Source organism: Pongo pygmaeus, chromosome 2 (genome assembly GCF_028885625.2).
Source record: "Pongo pygmaeus isolate AG05252 chromosome 2, NHGRI_mPonPyg2-v2.0_pri, whole genome shotgun sequence".
NCBI lineage: Eukaryota > Metazoa > Chordata > Mammalia > Primates > Hominidae > Pongo > Pongo pygmaeus.
Window position 1 is genome coordinate 207,980,696 of NC_085930.1, and position 24,409 is coordinate 208,005,104.

The 24,409-nt window shown below is 42.7% G+C and overlaps 2 protein-coding genes across 2 annotated transcripts in view; one reads left to right on the forward strand and one right to left on the reverse strand.

Moving 5' to 3' along the window:
- The window catches only part of LOC129033004 (uncharacterized), a 65,484-nt gene extending 46,155 nt beyond the window's left edge, over positions 1–19,329 (reverse strand). Inside the window, exons 1-3 of the mRNA XM_063661431.1 lie at positions 19,234–19,329; positions 12,584–12,714; positions 12,004–12,393 (exon numbers count right to left, since the gene is read on the reverse strand). Coding sequence (XP_063517501.1) covers positions 12,004–12,393; positions 12,584–12,714; positions 19,234–19,329 — 617 coding nt within the window. The remainder of the gene's footprint in view (positions 1–12,003; positions 12,394–12,583; positions 12,715–19,233) is intronic.
- Positions 17,037–24,409, forward strand: part of LOC129032763 (putative uncharacterized protein FLJ92257) — a 46,330-nt gene continuing 38,957 nt past the window's right edge. Inside the window, 4 exon segments of the mRNA XM_054480561.1 lie at positions 17,037–17,132; positions 18,209–18,341; positions 21,637–21,851; positions 22,736–22,801. The gene's annotated coding sequence lies outside the window, so the exon portion shown is untranslated.

Sequence of the window (24,409 nt, forward strand, 5' to 3'; positions counted from 1 at the left end):
CTCAAGTGCTCCACCCACCTGGGCCTCCCAAAATGTTGAGATTATAGGTGTGAACCATGTACCTGGCCTCATTTCACTTATTTTTAGCATACATGTGTTTATCCCATTCTCTTATTGTTCTTTTGATGACCATAAATTTTAAAGGATATCTCTGTTTCTATTATTGGTACTGACAAATTATGCCTCTAGACTACTTTAGGGGAGGGAGTGTTGTGCATTTGTTTTTCATTTTATTAGCCCACACTGTCAGCATTTTGAAGAGTATGTATTAGTCTTTTCAAAAGACCCACCTTTGATTTAATTATCCATATTATATTTTATATTTCATTATCTATCTGCTATTCTCTTTAAGATTACATCTCTCTTCTTTGAACAAAATGCTTGAATCACTGATTTGCAGCTTTTCTTTGATCATAGATGCATGAATGTCTATAAATATTTCTCTTTTGGATGTGTTTGGTGACTTTCACATCCTTAAGTATCTATTTTTTGTGTGCGTGTACTCAGTGGAACTTATGTCCTAACTTAATCATTCCTTTATGATACATGTTTTATGTTTAAATGCATTGCTAATTACTAAACATTTTTGAATTTTAAAAGTTATTCTTTTGTACTTAATTTCTGGATTAATTCTACAATGGTAAGAAAACCTACCCATTATGATTTCAGTTCCTCAACATTACTGAAGTTTTTGCTTTATAGCCTGCTGTTCAGCATAAAAGTTTGCTAAGTGCTCCTTGTGCAGTTGACAAGCGTGAGTGCTGGAGTCATATGTTCACTTTTGACATTATTGTCTTACATTTCTTAATGATATTCCAATTTTCTATTTCCTTACTGACTTCTTTAGTCTGCTTTTCTTACTATTTTGTGTTAGCTACTTTGAATTTCTTTAAGATTTTAAGGCTACGAAGCTATGTTATGTACATAGCAGTATAAAATTGTAATATTTCCACAATGAATTGATTCATTATTGTGAAATGTCCTACCTTAACTCTAGCTGTGCTTCTTGGTTTCAAGAAGACGTTAGTTTGCTTTAGTATAAAGGCACCCATTTCCTTAGGTTACTAATCATAAATACCTTTTTATATACTTTTTACTTACAACATCCTTATTTTGAAAGTCGAACAGAAATGATTTATGTATATGTGTATATACGTAAATCTTTGCCTTTTAATTTCAGCATGTGATACATTTGTTTTTAATATCATGATTAATACCAACTTACTATTCTTTTTCTACTGAGGCCACTTTTCTATGTTACTTTTTTTCTACTTTCTTGTCTCTTTTTGATTAATCTATTACTTTCATTTTTATATTGTTATTAACTATAGTCCCCATGTTGAGTAATATATCTCTTGAATTTATTCCTCCTTATCAGCTATTTATCATTTCTTTTGCAATTTTATTAATGTGATAATTAGACTATTGCTATTTCTTTATTATTTTAGTAGACATCATAAAGTTTATCCTAACTTACCTTAGTCTAAAACAAATTAGGACTTTTTCTTCCTTCCAAAAAATAAAAGACTCTTGGAATATTTTAATTGTATTACTTTCACTTTTGCCACACTAGATATTATGTTAAGTATATGTATATATACACATATATACATGTACATATAAACACATGTATATACACATGTATACATATATACATAAGTATATATATACACACACACATATACATAAGTATATATGTACACACACAAACACTCCACCAGACATTAGTATTCTTATTTTAATATAGTCAGTATTTATTTAGATGTATCTGTAGCTTTATCTTTTATATTACATTTAATTCTTTCTTTATCCTTGATTCATAATTTTGAATCATTTTTCTTCTGCCTGACAGATGTTCTTTTTAGTAATTTCAGGGCAGACCCAATGAAGACAGTGCTACCAAAGTTTTTTGTCTGTCTGAGAATGTCTTCAGCCTTCTTTAATTTTGAAAGATACTTTCATTAGTTTGGAATACTGGATTTCCAGTTTTTGTTTCTTCACACTTTGAAGGTGACACTCAATTATTTTACAATTTTCAAAAGCAGTGGTGGCATCTGGAACTGGTCTGCACTTACTGTTAGACTCAGTGTCATTTAAGGCTGGCCTGGCAAGGAAACAACTAGGATATGCTGTCTTCCTGTTAGATGCACACACTCTCACCCCACACCACCACCAGCAAAGCCCACTCTGCAGCCATGGGAAGGTGAGACACAAGAGCTCACTTTATAATTTTGTGTCTGAGAGTGGGCAAAACCAAAGTCACTGTGCAACCCACAAAATAGCAAACACAATCCTCTCCTGGCTAATATGACTGCTCTTCTTTGCAAATTGAAGCTCTGTTTTCATTCTAGGGGCTCCTCTTCCTAGGTAAGATTTACTGAAATAACCAGTCATAGAATGGTCCTTACTTCCTAAGAGCACCCAATGCATAGTGAGTGCCTGCTTCCTTGGATGGTCTCCAAAATCATCCCATCAAAGTCCTCCCTAATACTCACTACTGAAAAGCCAGCTGACTTCCCATGATGTGTGTCCTTGCTCACTGAAAAGAATAAACCCAATTTGTTCAACTACAGGTGTGTTCCTGGTGATATATGACTGAGTGGCATTGAAATCGTAATTTCTTGTAATAAAGTCATGGTTCATTTGATTGTTTATCTTTTCATTGTAATCTGCCTTTTATCTCAGGCTAAATTTTAGATGTTTTTCTTTGTACTTATTTTACGCATTCTTACCACATTGGGCCTAAATGTGTTTTTCTGTTTATTTACCCTGCTTGAAGTTTGCAGAATTCTTCAGTATGTGAGTTGCTGACTTTAATGAGTTTTAGAACATTCTTATTCATTATCTTTTCAAACATTGCTTCTGCTCCGTAGTCCCTGTCCTCTCCTCTTAAATCGCAAATACACATGAGTCAGATTTATTCAGCATGCTCCTCATGCCTCTTGCAATGTTTCTGAATTGTTCTCATATTTTTTTCTTGGCGCTTTAGTTTGTATGTGCACTACTGACCTGTGTTCCAGTAAACTGGTTCTATTTCCTTCTGTGAGTTGGGGGGTGTCCAGTGTCACTGGACTCAGACAAGTTGGTAATTGATGCACAGTGAACATGTTTCATGAGCCTCTTCAGCAATTTGTTTTTCATTTTTTTTTAAATTTCACTCAATCCTTTTTAGGTGATCTTTCTCTTCTGGAGCAAGTTATACCTTCTTAATTTTTCCCCTCCAATGCATATTAATTGTCAGTTTACACATGTTAATCATTTCCTCTAAAAATAAAACTTTTTATAGTTTTGCTATTTTACTATAATCTTATTCATCCGTATGTTCTACTACCTCTTTCATTTTCTTTCCTAGAGTTTATGTCACTGTTTCTTTTTTGAGTGTTTACTGGAGTCAGACATTCCATTAATCTATTTTTCTTATACAAGGCTTATATTCTTGTAGAACATGTATTTTATGCTCTGTTTTCATTTGTATACTACTTTAGCTCTGTTCCAAGATTCTAAAATATGATGATTTCTTTATTGTTATTTTTCACATGGTCTAGTCACATTCCTATTTGGCCCACAGTTATGAAATGTTCCAAAGTGCCCCAAATCTCTCTTTCTTTAGGAACCAAATACACTGGGGCTTCCACTGTCATACTGAAATTTACAATAGATTCTTGGATCTTTGGAGTAAGAGAGTACCTTATTTTACTTTTGTTCTTTATATTTGTATATGTCTTACTTTTTTACATTAAATATAACACTGTTTGATAGAGTATTCTTTAATCATCATAATAGAACATTAAGCATAATTTTTATAGAAAGTTTAATTGTTTAATAATTGTATTAGTTAGCCAGGATGGTCATAAGGAAATGCCACAGATTGCTTGGCTAAAACAACAAAAAACACTAGAAATTTATTTCTCAAAGTTCTGGAGACTGAAAGTCCAAGACCAAAGGATTGATTTGTCTGGTTTCTCCTGAGGCCACTGTCTTTGGTTAGCAGATGGCTACCTTCTTGCTATATATTCACATGGTATTCAGTGTGTGCACATTTCTGGTGTCTCTTTGTGTGTCCAAGTTTCCTTTTCTTATAAGGTCACCAGTTATACTGGATTAGGTCCCACCCTAAGGGCCTTATTTTAACTTAACCACTTCTGCAACTACCCTATTGTCATGGGTGCAATGGCCACGGCCAGCATTGCTGTTGGTAAAGGAATCTAGCAACACAGTTGTTGGGGAAGAGAGGCAGATTTATTAGAGGAAAAGTACACTGCAAAAAAGCAATGGGCAGTATGGCAGAGAAGGGGCTGCCTGGAAAGTGGCAGGGGCTGGAGGGAAGTTTTATAAGGTGGTGCTGAAGAGACTATGTGGGGAACCAGGTATTTGGGAACAGAATGTTGTGCCAATGGATTGTGATTAGCTGTCTCTCAGAACAATTGTTTGTCCCAACCTGGGGCCCCTTCCTCCTTCCTGCTTACTTACCTATCTCAACCCCACACCTGTCTCCACATACAGTCACATTCTGAGATACCGGGAGGTTCAACATAGAAATGTTTTTGAGGAGGGGGACAAGACAGGAACAATTCAGCCGGTAACAATGATATTTTACATAAATTTTTGCTTAAACATGTTTATATGCATGTGAGTAATAACATAAAATATACAAAGAAATAAATGAATATAGTTAACTTAGAAAATTAAAGATTATAAATTATTTTGTGTACCTGTTTTTAGTTTTCATACTTAAAATAGGAACAGTGAACTCACCAGTTTCTTTGTGATTTCTAATAAAATATTTTGATATCTTCTTTTAGTGGAAGAGAAGTTCAATCTTCACTGACTATTTTCCATTCTCATTTTATTTCGTTATAGGAAATAAGAAGACCTGGGAATATGTACCATAGAAAAATATTTCTCTTCTTTATTGAATACATTCTAATAAAATATATGGATTAAAATGTTTTTGAAAGTAAAATTAAGAGGTAAATAGAAATTTGTAGGTGTTAAGAATGTTTTTGTTAATTTTGATTTTTTCCAAAGTGTTAAACTTTAAATAAATTTCAATAAGTATGAACAGATTTGAGGCTGAGAAATCCCACTCTACTACAAACTTATAATTCTCCACACCTACTCCTTTATTTTCATTTACATTTTTACAGTTTGTTCAAATGAATGGAATTCACAGATGTAAATAGCAAAGAAAAACCCTCACAACTTTGAACAAAAGGAAGAAAAAATCATGATTTGTTGAGAAGAAAACCATTTAGTTGCAGTAATTTAGAGGACAAAATCAATGGGTCTATAAAAGAAATAAAATAGTTCTTTCACCAAAATGACAAATTGTTAAATCATATTTAAGTTTTCTAAATGAAGCACAATGGAACCTTTAAAAAATTATACCTATGAAAAATTTGTAAACTTTTTTCTTTAGGTGATTAATTTTTAGTTTCTTTTCTAACTACAAATGGAATTTCTTTTCCATTTCTTAACAGATCATAAAAGACTTAAGAAATTACCCTGAGTGGGTGGGAAGAAAAGGCCATTTTTTTCCCCTTTTTGTGTTTTGTTTCTGCATAGAGAATCCTGTGGAAATTACATTTTTTATTCTTTTTTACTAGGCACATTCCACTAATAGATAGTTTGTGATATGTAAAGCTTATTTCCAAAGCTCTCCAACATCCTTGTTTATTGAATCTTCTTCCCTTCAGAGGTAATTACTGCTACCTTTTCTCCTGAGGCAGCCACTTACCACTGTTCAATTTCTATACTTAACCCCTTCCAGAATTGACCATGAAATATTCATCCCCAAGTATAATAGAGTAGCACTTGAGTGTAAGTCTTTATCACTTGCTATTGCCCTTCTTTACATCTGATACTTGCATTAATTGAGATCAAACTCCTAGCAGGGAAGAAAGCCCTGATATTACACCTTCAGATAATCTGCTGTACAAAAAAGAAATTCCTTAAGGGAGATCAGTTCTCTCCAATAGCTTTAATATAAATTCTTCACACAAAGTCTATTTATTTGGTAAAATGCAAATTATATTAGAATATTATTTTAATTTGTTTCCTTTTTTATTCTGTTTTAAATGGATATTAAAGATAGAAATTTTATTTCATACTTTGTGGTATTTCTACAACCTAAAATAAGACTGATACATAGAAGGCACTCAATAATAATTTATTAATGAATGAATCAATGTGAAACCCCATTCCTTTAAAAGTAATTAAAATTTTCAATTGTGTAGAAGAAAACAATTAAAATTGCATAGGGTGTCAGGGATTCTCAATACAACACGAAGGCTCACTGACTCACTAGAAGGACTCACAGGCTTCAGAAAAGCTATTAAATTCAAATTAATTCTCCCAGCAATTGATATGGACAGGAGACAGGGAAATATTGGGTTGAAGAGGGTAGTTCCCTGGCAAAGGCCCCGCCTTCAATCCTGGAAACCTGTGGCCCTAAATGAGAACAGACATTCCTGTTTTTGTTCCGAAAAGTTACCTTTTGGCCTGTCATGACCCCCATCCTATACTCATATAAACCCAAGACCCCAGGCTCTAGAAGCAGATGAGAAGGAGACAAACAGAAGAGCCGGAGAACAGCAGAGCGGCGCAGCAGAAAGAAGAGAAAGAGCGTCTGAATGCTGAGAGGAGTTTGGCTGTCGGTGGTCAGAGAGGAGATTGGCCACCGGACAGCCAAATTCCTAGGGAAGATCATCTTCCCTACTTCATCCCCTTCCAGCTCCCCATCCATCCTGCTGAGCGCCACCTCCACCACTCAGTAAAACCCCTGCATTCACAATCTTCATGTTCATGTGTGACCTGATTCTTCCTGGATATTGGACAAAGACCTGGGTGCCAAGAGGGCACTGAGCTGGTGAACACTTAAGCCGTATGTGGATGGCAAAGCTAAAAGAGCACATGGTAAGACAGGCCACACCCATGTGGGCTTTGGGAGTCACAGGCACTCACCTCTAAATGCTACCACGGGGCTGGAGCCCCAAAGCACTCGTCTAAGCTCATGTACCTGCCAGTCTGCACGCTCCCCGTCCTCCCCGTCCTGTAAGGGGTTTGAGTGTGCAAAGGGGTCATTTGGTTATGGTATTTAAACATATGGCTCATTGCCTATTGTATTCAGAAAACACAACTGCTAAAATGAAGAATCCTAGTGTATCTGTAATCGTTTTCCTCTCTTTATCTCTGTAATTAATGCCAAAGCTGAAAACAAAACAAAACTAAACTAAAACGCTATGCTACCACCCCTATTAAGCAGTCTGGAGAACACAGGTTTACTTTGCTCCAGTTTCCTTGATTTTTCTGTCTCTGTCCACAGCTTCTCATGAATGAGGAGGTAACAGGCCATCAAGTGATGGTTGCTATGAAAGTTGCAAGCCCCTTGGACATACTCCACTGAGTTGTCTTGACCATATCACTTAAAAGAGTTACTAGAGTTAAACATTTCATTGCCTGCGCTGCAGCAACAGTTTTTGAAATATGGCTAGGTTGTCACTAACAGACATTACCTTGCTTGACATAAAATTTATGCTTCATAGCTGAAGATAGTTACATGTCTATCAAAACAGCTGTAATAATGGAAAGTTAGCAGAGTGATAGCAGTCATCAGTTTTGTATTTTTAAAGCTACTGTCAGGACCTTTTATCAGGGAAAATTTCTTCCTAGTTATAGATTTGTTCCCTTAATGGCCACTCCCTTCTTTGCTAAATTATTGTGTATATACAACCTAAGATAACTATATTGGGGTAGAAAACTAACTCATTTGGTGACAGAGATAGAATATGTGGTCTATGTCCACGGCCCGTCTTTCACCTGAATTGTTATGTTTTATAGAGTTATTTAAAAGATTACTATTACCATTGGCCCCTTTCAAGCTGTGAATTTTGTATAAATCTTTCTTCAGAGTTTCTTTTTCATTGGCTCACATAGTTGAAGAAAATATTGATGTTCAGGACTGCAAATGTTTTCTTCTTTTTGGCTTATGTCATAAATCTCATAGTGTACATTTGGCTTTTCACTTACTGACACAAAACAATATTCATTCTGTGTCTTATAACTTGCACTTGTCCCCTCACTACTTTAGATTCCCTTCCATATCTGAAACATATTAAACTTTGCCCACTATGCGTCAAGTTTCTTAATAGATGGGTGATATTTCAGTGAAGTTGAGCACTGAAGGTGCCTAGCTATACTCTGGTTAAGTCAAGAACTGTATTACTTTCTTCAAAATGTCTAGCACATTATGTGTCAAATACATCTTGGCCTAGCTCTTTAGAGAATATTAGTTGCTGAATTACTTTCATCTCATGATATAATATTTTTATTACGCTGATGATTTTGAGGGGAAGCTAATTTCTCACTTTAAGGAAGAACTTAAACATTTTCAGTTCAATTTATGTGAGTGCAGCATTTCTCATGTCAGAGAACAACAGATGCATTAACAGAAAAGTTAGCAGGTTGTTTTAGAAACTGTATTGTTAAAATACTTTCAGAATGGAAACTTTGGGGATCTTGGATGCTGTCATCTTTATTGAAACAAACAGCTTTAAAGACCACAAATATATACTACATGCACACTCACACAGTCACCCACCCAATACTGTTGCTATTAATTACCACATTTAGTCACTAGGGACAGACTAATGAAACTTTTTATTAACACGATAGAAGCACAACGTACAAAACAATCTGTTTAATTCCAAGTAAAAAGCTCATTTGCCTGATGTGTCTCAGAAGGGAAACAAGAAACTCGGAAATTGTAACTTGCCAAATACTAAATGGATGGACACCTTCTGTCATGAGATTTCTGAAGCTCTCAAGATTGGAAATGTTTAAACAAAGTCAAATTTATTTCATTGGTAAAGTTACTTTGAAAAGATCAGGTAGGATAATTCTTATTTGCAGGCACATAAAAAAGTATCTTGGGAATTCGACTGATATTTAGTATTAATACAAGATTTGTGGAATAAAAGAAAAGATGTAGTGTAAAATAAAAATATGTGTTGCATTCAGAGTGTCTATACATAAAAACACACATATATCATGTATACATTTTGATATAGGTTTATATTTTTAAAGAAAATAAGCAAAAAGTATTATTTATAATATTTCAACCCACAGTTTATAATTTTCAAAGTTGAGCTTAAAATTTTAAATGAAATGAATTCTGTGAAAAAAACTATAGGTGAAGCATTTAATCAATTAATATACAAATGTGCAAGAGATTAGTACAAATTAATTTTAACATATTTGCAACAGTTTTCCAAAATCCTTACATCATCATAAACTGCAGACTTCCTCAGTTATGATGGTACAATTTACTTTTTTTTGACTGTACAATAGTATGAATGCCATCTGCATGCAGTGATCCACATTTAAAAACATACTTAAGAGTACCCATACAATCATTCTGTTGTTTACTTTCAGTTCACTATTCAATAAATTGCATGAGATATTCAGCACTTTATTATAAAATAGGCTTTGTGATAGATAATTTTGCCCAAATATTAATGTAAGTGTTCTGAGGATGTTTACGATAGGCTATGCAAAGGTGTGATGTTTGTAAGTTAGGTGTATTAAGTGCATTTTTGACTTACAGTATTTTCAACTTACGATGGGTTTATTGCGATGTAACTCCATCGTAAGTCAAGGAGTATCTGTATTCATGTAACAGAAATAACAGATTCATTTTAAAAACAACCACCATTATAAAAGGAAAGACTATACCTCTTAAAATTCTTAAGCACTAATATATATTTTATGAGAAAAGAAATAATCATGCCAAACAAATTAAATGTCCCAAACAAATTAAACTGTTTTTTATTTTAACAAATAAGCATATATTTCAAGTTTGAAGATATTGTTTACTTTATTACTTAGGTTATTGTTTAACCTAAGGTTAAAATAAATTATAAATCAGATTATGATAATTAACATGGCACAGAGTTAAAGTATTTATTGTTAATAACTCACTTAGCATAATAGGCATGTTTAGCCTAAGTAACTGATGTCACAATATTTTTACGCCTAGGAGGAATTCTTTTTATATTAGCTCTCAAAAGAGATAAGATTCTCTCCACGTGGTTTGGGCTTACCCCTTTGACTGAGAGCATGCCACTTTTTACTAGAGGTTGATGTATGACTCAACTTAGAGTTGAGGATGAAAAGTGGGGATCATAGCACCTGCCTATACCCTGGTACAGATCATATGATGTTGATTGATTTATTTGTGGAGTCAGGGTCTCGCTGTGTTGCCCAGGCTGGAGTGCAGTGGCACGACCATGGCTCACTGCAGCCTTGAACTCCTGGGTGTGGTGGTGCGCACCTGTAGTCCCAGCAACTCTGGCAGGCTGAGGCAGGAGAATCGCTTGAACTCAGGAGGCGGAGGTTGCAGTGAGCCGAGATTACACCACTGCACTCCAGCCTGGAGACAAAGTAAGACTCCATCTCAGAAGAAAAAAAAAAATAAATAAATTAAAAAGTTTTAGTATCTAAAATGAGCAATATCGCCAGGCACAGTGGCTCACACTTGTAATCCCAGCACTTTGGGATGCAGAAGTGGGTGGACCATCCGAGTCAGAGGTTGAGACCAGCCTGCAGTGAGCCGAGATTGCACCACTGCACTCCAGCCTGGGAGACAGAGTGAGACTCCATTTCAAAAAAAGAATTAGCCAAGCGTGGTAGCATGCACCTGTAGTCCTAGCTACCGGGGAGGCTGACGGGGAAGGATTCCTTGAGCCCGAAGGTCAAGGCTGCAGTGAGCCTTGTTTGCACCACCTCACTCCAACTTGGGCAAGACCCCATCTCAAAAAAGAAAAAAAAACCCACAAAAACAAAAAACAAAACAGAACAGAACAGCATCACTTCCTTATCATTAGTTTGAAGGAAGTGAATTGCCTGTAAAAGTTTCCATTTTCAAAAAAAGTATTAAAATATAGTGTAAAGCCAGGCACGATGGCTCATTCCTGTAATCTCAGCACTTTGGGAGGCTGAAATGGATTGCCCCAGGAGGTCGAGGCTGCAGCTGAGCGATCCTCCCGCCTCAGCCCGGCAAGTAGCAGAGACTACAAGTGCGTGCCACCATGCCCAGCTAATTTTTTATATTTTTGTAGAGACAGGGTTTCACCATGTTGCCCAAACTAGTCTGGAACTCCTGATCTCAAGCGATCCACTCGCTTCCGCTTCCGCCTCCACCTCCCAAAATGCTGGGATTACAGGCGTGAGCCACCGGGCCTGGCCTAATTACTTTCTTCAGTCTGAGCGTGAAGGCTGGAAGAAAAGCTCTCACTTGCATATAATTTTTTAGAGACAGAGTCTCCCTCTGTTACACGGGCTGGAGTGCAACGGCGCAATCTCAGCTCACTGTAACCTCAACCTCCCGTGCTTGATCGCTTATATAATCTCAGCTCACTGTAATCTCAACCTCCCGGGCTCGATCGCATATATACACACATATATTTGTTTGTTTAGACAGAGTCTTGGTCTGTTGCCCAGGCTGGAGTGCAGTGGCCCGATCTCCGCTCACTGCAACCTCCGCATCCCGGGTTCAAACAATTCTCTGCCTCAGCCTCCCGAGTAGCTGGGATTACAGGCACCCGCCACCACGCCCGACTAATTTTTGTGTTTTTAGTACAGATGGGGTTTCAGTGAAACCATGCTGGCCAGGCTGGTCTTGAACTCCTGACCTCGTGATCCACCCGCCTCGACCTCCCAAAGTGCTGGGATTACAGGCGTGGGCTACCTCGCCCAGCCGATCGCTTATATTTTTAAAAAGATGTTTTCTTCGTTTCCTAGCCCCTTCTACCTCGCCACAAAGTTTCAAAGACTTAATGCTATTACAAAAGGCCGTCAGAGGTCAAGCTCAGCGGTGCAGCTCCCTCATGCCCGGCAGCCTCAGAGGGGGCCGATCCTGCCCAGGATGAGCGGCGCCAGGTAGCCGGGGACGCTCCCGGGGGTCCCCGGGCCCTGGCTGGGGGAGGTGTTGTGGGACGCACTTACCCAGGCTCAGGAGAGGCGAGTGGGCGGCTGGGGCTGCAGCTGGAGCTGGCCATTGAGGAGCTTCTGCGCGACAGTGCGATCGGTTGCACCTTCTGCGACAGGTGCCAGCCGGTTGGCGCGCAGCGCCTGCTAGGGCAGAGTCTGGCCCTTGCTGCGCCCGGCCCCAAAGACCGGGAAGTCGTAAAGCTCCTCCTCGCAGCGTATGTGCGGCTGCGGCCGGGCCGAAGCCTCGGGACACAAAACTGCCAGCTCAGCAGCCGGTTACATCCCCACCGGCCACCCGTAGCCAGCGTCCGCTCATGCGCGCTCCTGGAAGACCCAGCAGCCCCGCCGCGAGTTCCGATTGGCTCCGCGTGAGTGGCGGTCCCCTGAGACGTCACAAGGGCGCGCCTTCCGTGACGTCACAAGGGAGCGCCTTCCGTGACGTCACAAGGGCGCGCCTTCCGTGACGTCACAAGGGCGCGCCTTCCGTGACGTCACAAGGGCGCGCCTTCCGTGACGTCACAAGGGCGCGTCTTCCGTGACGTCACAAGGGCGCGTCTTCGCCGACACCGTAGAGGTGGGCGTTCGGCGACGTCACAGGCGTCGGTTGTTCGGCGACCTCACCGGGGCGCTACAGCGCCTGGGGCTAGGCAGTCTTCTCATCAGAGTGGGGGCTGGTAACAGCGACCTCCCCGCCAGGTCTGTGTGTTGCGGGCTGAAGAAGGGTAGCTGAAAAATTCAGACCCAGCACAGTGTTTATGTTCGTCAAAAATAGAAAACTATGTCTGGCGCCGCTGAGGCGGGAGGACCCTTCAGGCCAAGAGCAGCCTAGCAACATGGTGCAACCCCATCTCTGTAGTCCTACCTCAGCCCCCCAGCTACTTGAGCCCAAAGGTTCAAGGCTCCAGTGAGCTATGATCCAACCATAGCATTCCAGCCTGCGAGATTGAGGTAAACCCTGTCTAAAAAAATTAAGAAACTATCCAAGTGTGCAACAGGGAGGGACTGCTAAATAAAACATGAGGCTGGCTGGGCCCTACTGTAATCCCAGCACTTTGGGAGGCCGAGGCGGGAGGATGGATGGCTTGGGCTCAGGAGTTCGAGACCAGCCTGGGCAACATGACGAAACCCTGTCTCTACAAAAGATACAAAAATTAGCCGGGCGTGGTGCGCACCTGGCCTAATTTTTGTATTTTTCTAGAGATGGGGGTGGGGGGGGCTCGCTATGTTGCCCGGGCCAGTTTCGAACTCCTGAGTTGAAGCGATCTTCTCACCTTGGCCGTCAGAGTTGTCGGGATTACAGGCATGAGGGACCGTGCCCCACCTGGGTTAGGCTACTTAATAACAGAAGAAAGTGCTTCGCCAGGCTCAGTGGCTGACGCTTGTAATCCCAACACTTTGGGAGGCCGAGGCGGGTGGATCACCTGAGGTCAGGAGTTGGAGACCAGCCTGGCCATGGTGAAACCCAGTCTCTACAAAAAATAGAAAAATTAGCCAGGCGTGGTGGCGCATGCCTGTAGTCCCAGCTACTTGGGAGGCTGATAAAGGAGAATTACTTGAACCCGGGAGGCGGAGGTTGCGTTGGGCCGAGATCGCACCACTGCACCCCAGCCTGGGCGACACAGCGAGACTCCAGTTTGACACCAGCCTGGGCAATATAGTGAAACCCTGTCTCTACAAAACAAACAAAAACCCAGGCATAACTGTGTCCACCTGTGGCCCTAGCTAGTTAGGAGGCTGAGGCAGGAGGATCACTTGAGGCCAGGAGCTCAAGGCTGCAGTGAGCTATGGTAATCCCACTGCTTCCCATCCTGAGCAATAGAATGAAAGCATGTGTCTAGATAGCTAGCTAGCTAGATAATTGATGTGTAGTTTTGAATCAAATTTTTTCCCTAGATTTGAACATGTTTTTCTAAAGTAGCATTCAACACATCAGCATTTTACAGTGTTATTAGTTGTTAATATGATTTTTTTCTGAAATACAGTATCCTTTACAAAAGCAGTTTTGTCTTTCAAAGTACATAGATAAGGCCCTCAAGTGAATTTGTCTGATGTTGGCAACCTTGGTACCATTTTGTCCACTTGATTGGAAAAGTTAGTCAATAATTTCAGGTCACTGTTGGCCTTAGAAGAAGAGCCCAAAGGCAACAAGCAAAGGCATTGGTGTCCAGTCGCCTTCTAGAAGCATTTTCACTTTCCTTTAAGGTTTCCCTTGATGAACATAGAAGTACTGTATGTAGAATTGACCCAGTGCTGCCCTGGCAACTTTGTATATTAGGCCAAATTTACATTTCTTACCTTTATGAGAGGCACCCTGATAGGCTAGTGGAGTTACACACAAAGTCTGATCTCAGCTGCACTGTCCAGAGATGCAACACAGTCCAATCAAAGAACATTCTCTGAGCCCGTTTCTTTAGCTGTAAAAGAATAACATACCCATCTAAGAAGGCAGCTTATTGTATTTGATTGGTCTTTTATTTTCTATGAAACTGTGTTTAACACAGTAATTATTTTCATTTGTATACTTCATTTGTGTTCTGTTTTTGGTTTTAGTTTTGTTTTTGAAATGGAGTCTTTTTTTTAGTGGTTTTTTGTTTTGTTTTGTTTTGTTTTTGAGATGGAGTCTTTCTATTGTCACCCAGGCTGGAGTGCAGTGGCATGATCTCTGCTCACTGCAACCTCCACCTCCCAGGTTCAAGTGATTCTCCTGCCTCAGCTTCCTGAGAAGCTGGGATTACAGGTGCCCGCCCCCACACCCAGCTAATTTTTTAAATATATTTTTAGTAGAGATGGGGTTATAACATGTTGCCCAGGCTGGTCTCAAACTACTGACGTCAAGTGATCCACCCGCCTTGGCTTCCCAAGTGCTGGGATTATAGGCATGAGCCACCGCGCCTGGCTTGTTTTCAAATAAGGGTTTCTTGGCTAGGCATGGTGGCTCACGCCTGTAATCCCAGCACTTTGGGAGGCCAAGGTCAGTGGATCACCTGAGGTCAGGAGTTCGAGACCAGCCTGACCAATATGGAGAAACCCTGTCTCTACTGAAAATACAAAATTAGCCAGGTGTGGTGGTGCATGCCTGTAATCCCAGCTACTCAGGAGGCTGAGGAAAGAGAATTGCTTGAACCCAGGGGGCAGAGGTTGCAGTGAGCTGAGATCGCACCATTGCACTCCAGCCTGGGCAACAAGAACAAAACTCTGTCTCAAAATAAAAAAAAGATTTCTTAAAATGATATTTTCAGTATTTTATAGATGATGTGTAAGCAGCAATCTTAATAGGATGTTACCCAACACTTTGCGAGACTGGCAGCTGATTTGATCCAGATGTCTCTAATTCTTTTTTCTTTTTCTTTTTCTGTTCTTTTTTTTTTTTTTTTTTTTTTTTTTTGACAGCCTTGCTCTGTTACCCATGCCGGAGTTCAGTGGCACGATCTTGGCTCACTGCAACCTCCACCTCCCGGGTTCAAGAGATTCTCCTGCCTCAGGCTCCCGAGTAGCTGGGATTACAGGCGTCTGCCACCATGCCCAGCTAATTTTTTGTATTTTTGGTAGAGACAGCGTTTCACCATGTTGGCCAGGCTGGTCTCGAACTCCTGACCTTAGGTGATCTGCCTGCCTCGGCTTCCCAAAGTGTTAGGATTACAGGCGTCAGCCACTGTGCCTGGCCCAGATGTCTCTAATTCTAACATGAGATGTATTGCAGGATCATAGCAGAGTGAGTTGCTGATGTATCCAGAAGGAAACAAGCATGGAACTCTCACGACAGCTGTCCTGAGAAGTGTGTGTGTGCTGTGCTTGAATATCTCACTGCTCATTTATACACAGGCTTTCTGGTGACTGAGTTAACAGTATCTGTTTCATAAATAATGTAGCCCTCTTTCTTTCTTTCTTTCTTTCTCTCTCTCTCTTTTTTTTTTTTTTTTTTTTTTTGAGACAGGGTCTTGCTCTGTTACCCAGGCTGGAGTGCAATGGTGCAGTCTTGGCTCACTGCAACTTCAGCCTCCTGGGTTCAAGCGATTCTCCTGCCTCAGCCTCCCAAGTAGCTGGGATTACAGGCATGCGCCACCACGCCTGGCTAATTTTTTCTTTTTTTTTTTTTTTGAGATGGAGTTTCGCTGTTGTTGCCCAGGCTGGAGTGCAATGGCACAATCTCGGCTCACCACAATCTTTGCCTTTCGGGTTCAAGGGATTCTCCTGCCTCAGCCTCCCGAGTAGCTGGGATTACAGGCATGTGCCACCACACCCGGCTAATGTTGTCTTTTTAGTAGAGACGGGGTTTCTCTATGTTGGTTAGGCTGGTCTCAAACTCCTGACCTCAGGTGATCTACACGCCTCAGCCTCTCAAAGTGCTGGGATCACAGGCATGAGCCATCGCTCCTGGCCTAATTTTTGTATTTTTAGTAGAGAGGGGGTTTCACTATGTTGGCCAGGCTGGTCTCGAATTCCTGACCTCAAGTTATCTGCCTGCCTCGGCCTCCCAAAGTGTTGGAATTACAGGCGTGAACCACCGTGCCTGGCCAGCTCTATTTCTTTAAGCCTACATGTTTTGCACTTGTTAAAAGTATTTGAACATACAATTACTCAGCTTCCCTTGTTTAGCTTGAATTTTGTATAATCTTAAATATTTTTTCCAATCTAAGCTTTATTTTATCCTGTTTCTTCTATATTTGTATAACTTCAGGTGGCTATCTTCATTGAAAGTTTTTTCTCAAAAGCCTTAAAATAGAACATAGTTCTTGGCAGCAATTTGAAAGTTATTTGAGGAGAAGGGGAGACTTACAGTGATGATTCAAATGAAGCAAACTAAAAAGTAATGAAGCAAGAGAGAGGAAAAAGCAGTATTCACTTGAGCACATCCCAAAAGAATAACATTTCAAATGTAACTAGAAAAAAGTATGCTGAAGTTCGCAATACAGAAATAATTATTAATAAGATAGCTTTAAAGCCCTGCTCAGCTTTTGAATGTTGGGAATTGACCCAGAGGTGGCTGTAACCAAAGATGATTCCTTCAGTAATGACCATTTTTTCTTTTTCAAGATGATGATTATTCCCCACCTTCTAAGAGACAGAGATCAACGAGCCACCACAGCTACCAGTCCCAGAACCTGCCAATGCTGGGGAACGGAAAATGAGGGAGTTCAACTCTGGTAAGTTCTCAGCAAAATCCACGACCTTTTCCTTTATCTTCTGGACTCTCAATGTGACTGATGAAAGTTACCACATGCTCTGCAGGGGGAAATGGTTTAGCATGTATTACTACATTTTAATCACATCTTTGTAAAGCCAGGAGCATTTTGAAAGTCACGTTACAGGCATTGTTTAAACATAGTCCGTACTTACCAAAGTATAGGACATTGTATCATCTCATATTAATTAGTTAGTTGGCTCAAAATTAGTGCTAATGAGTTAGTAATTCAGTGATTTCTGTTAGCGTTAAGACCTTTATTTCAGAACTATTTCACCTCTTGGTTTTCATTTTTGCTGTGTGTCACTGCCTGCCGGCTGCTAATTTATTGACTCCCAGTGAATCATGTGTCCCGTGAAGGCACTCAGTATTAGTGGCAAATTATGTTGATGATTTGTATTTTGAATAAATAGTTTGAATACACAGAACATTAAGCTTGTATACATTTTGAAAATAGTATTTTAATATTCTACTGTGTCATAGTCACAATGATTGGATATATATTGAATTTATATGTACTTTAAGTTGTTATATGTTTATGGTCTTTAGCATTCTAATGTGCAATTGTATATCTGTTAAGTCTTTTTTTTTTTTTTTTTTCAAGATTAGACTCTGATTTATTGAGGCATTTGTTTGATGCCACATTGAGTGGCCCAGGCTTTGTGTAGGGGTTGAGGTTAAAGCAGGAAGAAGGGTGGTGAGAGGCAGGGGTACCAGGATTAGGTTGGAATACCTGGGGGTGCTCTGAGGCTCCCCAAGTTTCCCTGGTCTTGGCCGGCTGTGCTGCTGGCCTGAGCATCTGATGGGCCTGCAAGGGTGGTTCAGGGGCTAGGGCAGGGACTTTGGAGTCACGCTGTTGGTTTTGAATCCAGACTCCTACACTTGGTAGCTGTGAACTCTCCATGCCTCAGGGACCTGCAGAACTGAGCTCTGTCTGAGCCAGGTTCCATCCAGGCACTGCGGATCCATCCAGAGGGGCACTGCCTCAGGTTGCTCACTATTCACTGCCTTCTCAAGCAGACCCTTGTCTCCTTCTAGGCCCTCACAATCCAGTGGAGGAGAAGAAAATCATCTGCCTCTGTCCCTCTGGGCACGCCTCATGCCAGGTTGCATCTGTGGACAGGGGCCATGCTCCTGGGCTTCGAAAGTTGGAGAAAGCTGCCAGGCTCAGGTGGGTACATCACAGCAGCTGCTGCCCTCTGGACATAGTGACAAAAGAACACTCTGGGCCTGGAGCCCTGGTCTGGGGCATTGGGCAAGGCTGTTGCACTTCTCTGAGCCCATTTCCCCATCTGGAAAGTGTGCTGATTGTATCTCCCTGTGGGCACTGAGGGCTCAGTGTTAGTTTGAGAGCCAGCATCTGGGGCTTGGGCTGTAATTCCCCGTCAGCCCCATAGCTGCAGGGAACCAGGGACTTTGTTGGGATTACCCTAGGCATCAGTCTAGCTTCCTGCCCCTGGCTTGGGCTCAGCACCTGAAGTAGTCTAGGGGGTAGGTGGTCCTGGTGGGGGCTGGGGCTTTTCGCCAGACTGAGGTCACACCCAGAGCCAGAAATCTTGGTGCCTGCTCTGGGCAAAGGTGCCAGCCTGTGCGACAAGAGTGAAACTCCGTCTCCAAAACAAAAACAAAAACCCTTGCATCATTTCAAGGGGCTCACACCTCCCTAAGGGCCTGGTAATTGGCTGGCTCTGGCCTGCATCTGGCCCCGAGGGTGTAGGTAACTCCCCACCTTACCTGGTTTCTTCCTGCCAGGGCCAATCTTCAGACCTCAGGACTTTGCAGCCTATCCCACCTCCCCTCTGTCCAGCCTTGAGCCCTTGTGGGCCCAGCACTTTTTCCAGGCTGTCTCCTGGTTGTCCTTCTGCCTCGAGGCCTGGCTCATGCTGCACCCCCTCCCTCTCACCAAGACCCACAAGGACCACTCCACACCCAGCTCAGCCCCATCCCCTCAGAGAGTCCTTTCTCTTTCCTCAGGTGGCCAGGTGCATATCTTGGTGTGAGGCCCTTCACTGTATCTGGGAATGCCTACTGGTGACCTCGGTGACAGAGACCAAGGCATTTACCTGATATGAGTGTCTTGGTTCACTGTCTACATGGCTAGGGAGGGAGTCAATAATAGGCTTTTCACTTGCTGCAAGGGCCAGTTCTCCTGGCCCCATGGCTCTAGGGATGGAGGATGCTGCAGGAGATGCACCGCTCACTTCCCAGCTGAGGACTGTGGGTCATCTCAGGACGATTTCACAGTCCCCACATGCCCCACCCCCTCAGCTCTGCAAATACCAAGTAGTGCAGCCTGCCTAGGGGATGATGGGCTCGAGAGTGCCCAGGTAGTGCCCAGAGTGCCCTTGGCAGGCCTCTCACCTAGCTGCTTCCACAGCTGTGTAGCAAGAGTTCTAACCTTTTTTGACCCTGAAGCCTGCTGAGAATAAGAGCTGTGGACTGTTTTCCCAGAAAGGCATGTTCATGCTCTCCACACAAAACCTTTCATCGTGGCCAAGCACAGTGGCTCATGTAATCCCAGAACTTTGGGAGGTGGAGCCAGTCGGATCACCTGAGGTCAGGAGTTCAAGACCAGCCTGCCCAACATGGCAAAACCCTATCTCTACTAAAAATACAAAAAATTAGCCAGGCGTGGTGGCAGCCACCTGTAATCCCAGCTACTCCGGCAGCTGAGACAGGAGAATCACTTGAACCCGGGAGGCGCAGGTTATAGTGTGGTGAGATCACGCCACTGCACTCCAGCCTGGGCGACAGGAGCGAAACTCTGTCTCAAAAAAACAAAACAAAACAAAACCTTGCATCCTTTCAGAGGGCTCACACCTCCCTAAGGGCCCAGTAATTAAACCCCCTGGGCCTGAGGGTGAGAAACTTTGTCTCAGTTTTCCCCGAGTGATCAGCCCAGGGGTAAGGAAGGAGAAGCCAGAAAGCAGGACCCATGAGAAGGGCCCCCTCCTGGAGTTTGAGGCCCACTCCCTCCTGCCCCTGCCTCTCCTCTGTCCAGGACTCCTCCCTGCTGTGCCCCACTCCTGGGGCTATAACCATGGGGAGCTGTGGTTTTCTACAGGCCCCTGGGCACAAAGTAGGCAGGCTCACCTGGAGGTGATCAGAGTAACATGGCAGGAAGTGAGGGGGAAAGCCGCCCTGGAACTGTGCCTCTCTGCCCCCGATGTCACTGGCGTGCACTCCTCCCTCCCCTCACTCAGGCAGTGGCATGAGTTCCATGTGAGCACTGTCCTGCTCCCTCTGCTGCCTCTTTTTTTCCTTGGGGCTACCATAACACTTTCCCTTCCCCAGCCCTGCCAACCTGGTGGGACATTGGGCTTCCCTCTTACAGGGTCCTGGGGACAGGCCCATCCTTTATCATACCCACAGAGAGACCCTTTTTTTCTTCAGGACCTGGGGAGCAGCCAGGTTCCATGAGTTAAATGCAGATCTGAACCAAGCTGGGATTGAGGTACACACTCTCCTCTACTGAAAAGTAGCTAGGGATTCCAACTAGGTAAGTAGGAGAGTGGGGCAGAGCCAGACCAGACAAGGACTGATCACCTGGAAAAAGCCTGCCATCAAAGATCTTGGCAAATGCTGGGTGCGGTGGCTCACTCCTGTAATCCCAGCACTTTGCGGGGCTGAGACAGGTGGACTACTTGAGGCAAGGAGTTCGAGTCAAGCCTAGGCAACATGGCAAAACCCCATCTCTACTAGAAATACAAAAATTAGCTAGGCATGCTACACTCCTGTAATCCCAGCTACTCAGGAGGCTGAGGCAGGAGAATCACTTGAACTGGGGAGGCAGAGGTCGAAGTGAGCCAAGATTGTGCCCCTGCACTCCAGTCTGGGAGACAGAGTGAAACTGGGCCTCAAAAAAAGAAAAGAATATGGCCTTGGCAGAGAGGGGCCAGCCCGGCAGTGCCTTTCCTTGGGTTTCTCCTGGGTAGGCCTCTGCCATGAGGAGGCGCTTCCTTCTGCCTGTCCGTGGCCCACAGCAATGGAATGTCTGCTTCTGGGGGTTGGGTGGGAGACTGCTGGCAGAACTGGAAACCTTCAGGTGGGGTTTTTTTGTTTTGTTTTGTTTTCGAGATGGAGTGTCGCTCTGTCACCCAGGCTGGAGTGCAGTGGTGGAATCTCAGTTCACTGCAACCTCCGCACCTGTGGGTTCAAACAGTTCTCCTGTCTCAGCCTCCTGAGTAGCTGAGATTACAGGCATGTGCCACCATGCCCGGCTAATTTTTGTATTTTTTGTATAGATGGCATTTCGCCATGTTGGCCAGGCTGGTCTCGAACTCCTGACCTCAAGTGATCCACCCACCTCAGCCTCCCAAAGTGCTGGGATGACAGGCATGAGCCACTGAGCCCAGCCCCTTCAGGGGGGTTTTGAGGCTTCACTACAATACCAGTTTCCTGTGGCTGCTGCAACAAATTACCACAAACTTAGTGACTTAAAACAACCAAAATGTATTCCCTTACAGGTCTGAAGGCCAGAATTCTCCAGTAAGTCCTGCTGAGTCAAGGTGGGAGCAGGGTTGGTGGCTTCCGAGGCTCTGCGGGAGAATCCGTTTCCTGGCCGTGGAGGTGGCCTGCTCTCCTCAGCTTGTGCTGCCCGTCTCAAAGGACTGGAGATTCCTGCTCTGTCACTACACCTCCCACCCTCTCCATCACCTGCTCTGCTCTTATAAGGATCCAGGTGAGTACATCAACCCCAAAAGCCAAAGACCCTTAACTTCATTATATCTGCAAAGCCCATTTTGCCATATAAGGTCATGTTCACCAGTTCCCGGGATTAGGATATGGGCATCTTGGGGGCATCAGCCCGCTACAGCTAGGCTGCAAAACGGTTACACCCTCCTGGTGTTTCAGTGATTGGGAGAAAAAGGGTTGGCATTTTTTGCTTAGGGGTCCCTCTTAAACTTGTATCTGTAAGGTCTGGGGTCCCACTTAACCTTGTGTTTTTGTTTTTGTTTTTTTGAGGTGGAGTCTTGCTCTATCATCCAGGCTGGCAGTGGCGTGGTCTTGGCTCACTGCAATGTCTGCCTCCTGGGTTCAAGTGATTCTCCTGCCTCAGCCTCCTGAGTAGCTGGGACTACAGGCGCCCGCCACCATGCCCTGCTGTTTTGTATTTTTGGTAGGGACGGGGTGGGGGTCGGGCTAGGGAGGGGGGGTTTTGGCTATGTTGCCCTGAGCTCAAAGCGATCCGCCTGCCTCTGCTGCCAAAGTGTTGGGATTCCAGGCCTGCACCACTGCACCTGGCTGCTGTAAAGTCTTATTTCACACAGCTGACACATGTTTTAGGAAGTTTGCTAAAAGACCCCTGGAGACCTCCTCATTGTGACCTCCCTGTTGTTGTGTTTAATTTGATTGAACTTTTCTGCCCTCCTGCTTTTCAGCTTCTCTAATAGTCTCCCATTAAATCAATTCTAAGAACCACCAAAAAAGGAAAATTTTTTTTTTGAAAGCAGTAAAATGACATGGACTGTTAGAATGTAAAGTATATGAAATAAGTCATTATATGTTAGTGCTGCTCTGACATAGGGACGCATTATTGAGAATCAACTTTTGCTTGATTTTCAGAGAAATGGAATAATCGTGTTGCTGATCTACGTAAACAAATTCAAGAATTGTCTGAAAGAAAATATGGTATGTCTAAACTGGAAAAGTCCTGTAATCTTATGTTCATGGGCATTTGCACAATGGAGTTACTGTTCATCATGGGGGTACCATGGACAAGCCCAGGGCTGCTGGCGAGTCATGCCATCCTTACACGTTTCTCCTTGTAAGGTGGTTTGTAGTGTCTACACACTTTGTTTCTAGATTGCTGCAAAGCTGAGGAAATGTTGTATTTCTTTCATTATTAGTTAGCATTTCTTTTAAACTTTCAGTATGGAGATTGGAAATTTATTTACATATTTATTGCAAAGCCCTGGATCTTAGGGATTTCATTGAATTATTTATTTATTTTTTTTGAGACGGAGCCTCACTCTGTCGCCCAGGCTGGAGTGCAGTGGCACGATCTCGGCTCACTGCAACCTCCACCTCCCGGGTTCAAGCAGTTCTCTGCCTCAGCCTCCCGAGCAGCTGGGATTACAGGCGCCAGCCACCGCGCCTGGCTGATTTTTGTATTTTTGGTAGAGACAGGGTTTCATGATCTTGGCTAGGCTGGTCTTGAACTGCTGACCTCCTGATCCACTCACCTCAGCCTCCCAAAGTGCTGGGATTACAGGTGTGAGCCGCCATGCCTGGCCAAATGTTTTGTTTTTAAATGAATTGTTTCTCTTAGTCTGCTTTGTTAAATTTGGAATTCATCTGGGCGCAGTGGCTCACACCTGTAATCCCAGCACTTTGGGAGGCCAAGGCAGGCAGATATCTAGGTCGGGAGTTCGAGGCTAGCCTGACCAACATGGAGAAACCCCGTCTCTACTGAAAATACAAAATTAGACGAGCGTGGTGGTGCATGTCTGTAATCCCAGCTATTCGGAAGGCCAAGGCAGGAGAATCACTTGAACCCAGGAGGCAGAGGTTGCGGTGAGCCGAGGTTGCACCATTGCACTCTAGCCTGGGCAAAAAGAGCAAAACTCCATCTCAAAATAAATAAATAAATAAAATGTTCAGTACTCACCAAGATGCCCCTGTTGTCTCTACTTTTATCTTGATGCATCACTGAATTGATGTTAGATTTCAAATTCATCATTGCCCTTATACTATTCTATGCTGAAGCCACCTTTATATAATGATGAAAGAAATTAGCGATTTGTTATTATCCTCTCTGTTGGTATACATCAAATGCTCACCTAAAAAGAGCAACAACCAGTGGAAAACACATGATGTTTTTATTTGGATGACTACTTGTAACCTACTAGCAAACTATAAAATTGTATGATATGCAGAATTTTAACTGAATTGCTTTAAGTGGACATTTAAACATGATAAACCATATTGATGGTATTTACGTTAATATACTTAAAATGAACATTTTTCTTCATCATGAGTAATATAACCTACTCCTCAATGAAAACCTAGCATTAAATTTGCTAATGAATTCAATAACATTTCCATAATATTTTTAGTTACATGCTTAAGGTTCTCTTAGTGTTTCTCCCACTTTTTAATAGCTTATGCCTTTTTCGCCTTTGGTTTTTTTTTGGTTGATTTTAAAACAACAATCTCACAACATGTGACACCTGGAAACACTGTAACCTAGTGGTAAGACCATAGGCCCTGGGGACACAGGCTGGCCATGTCTCCTCT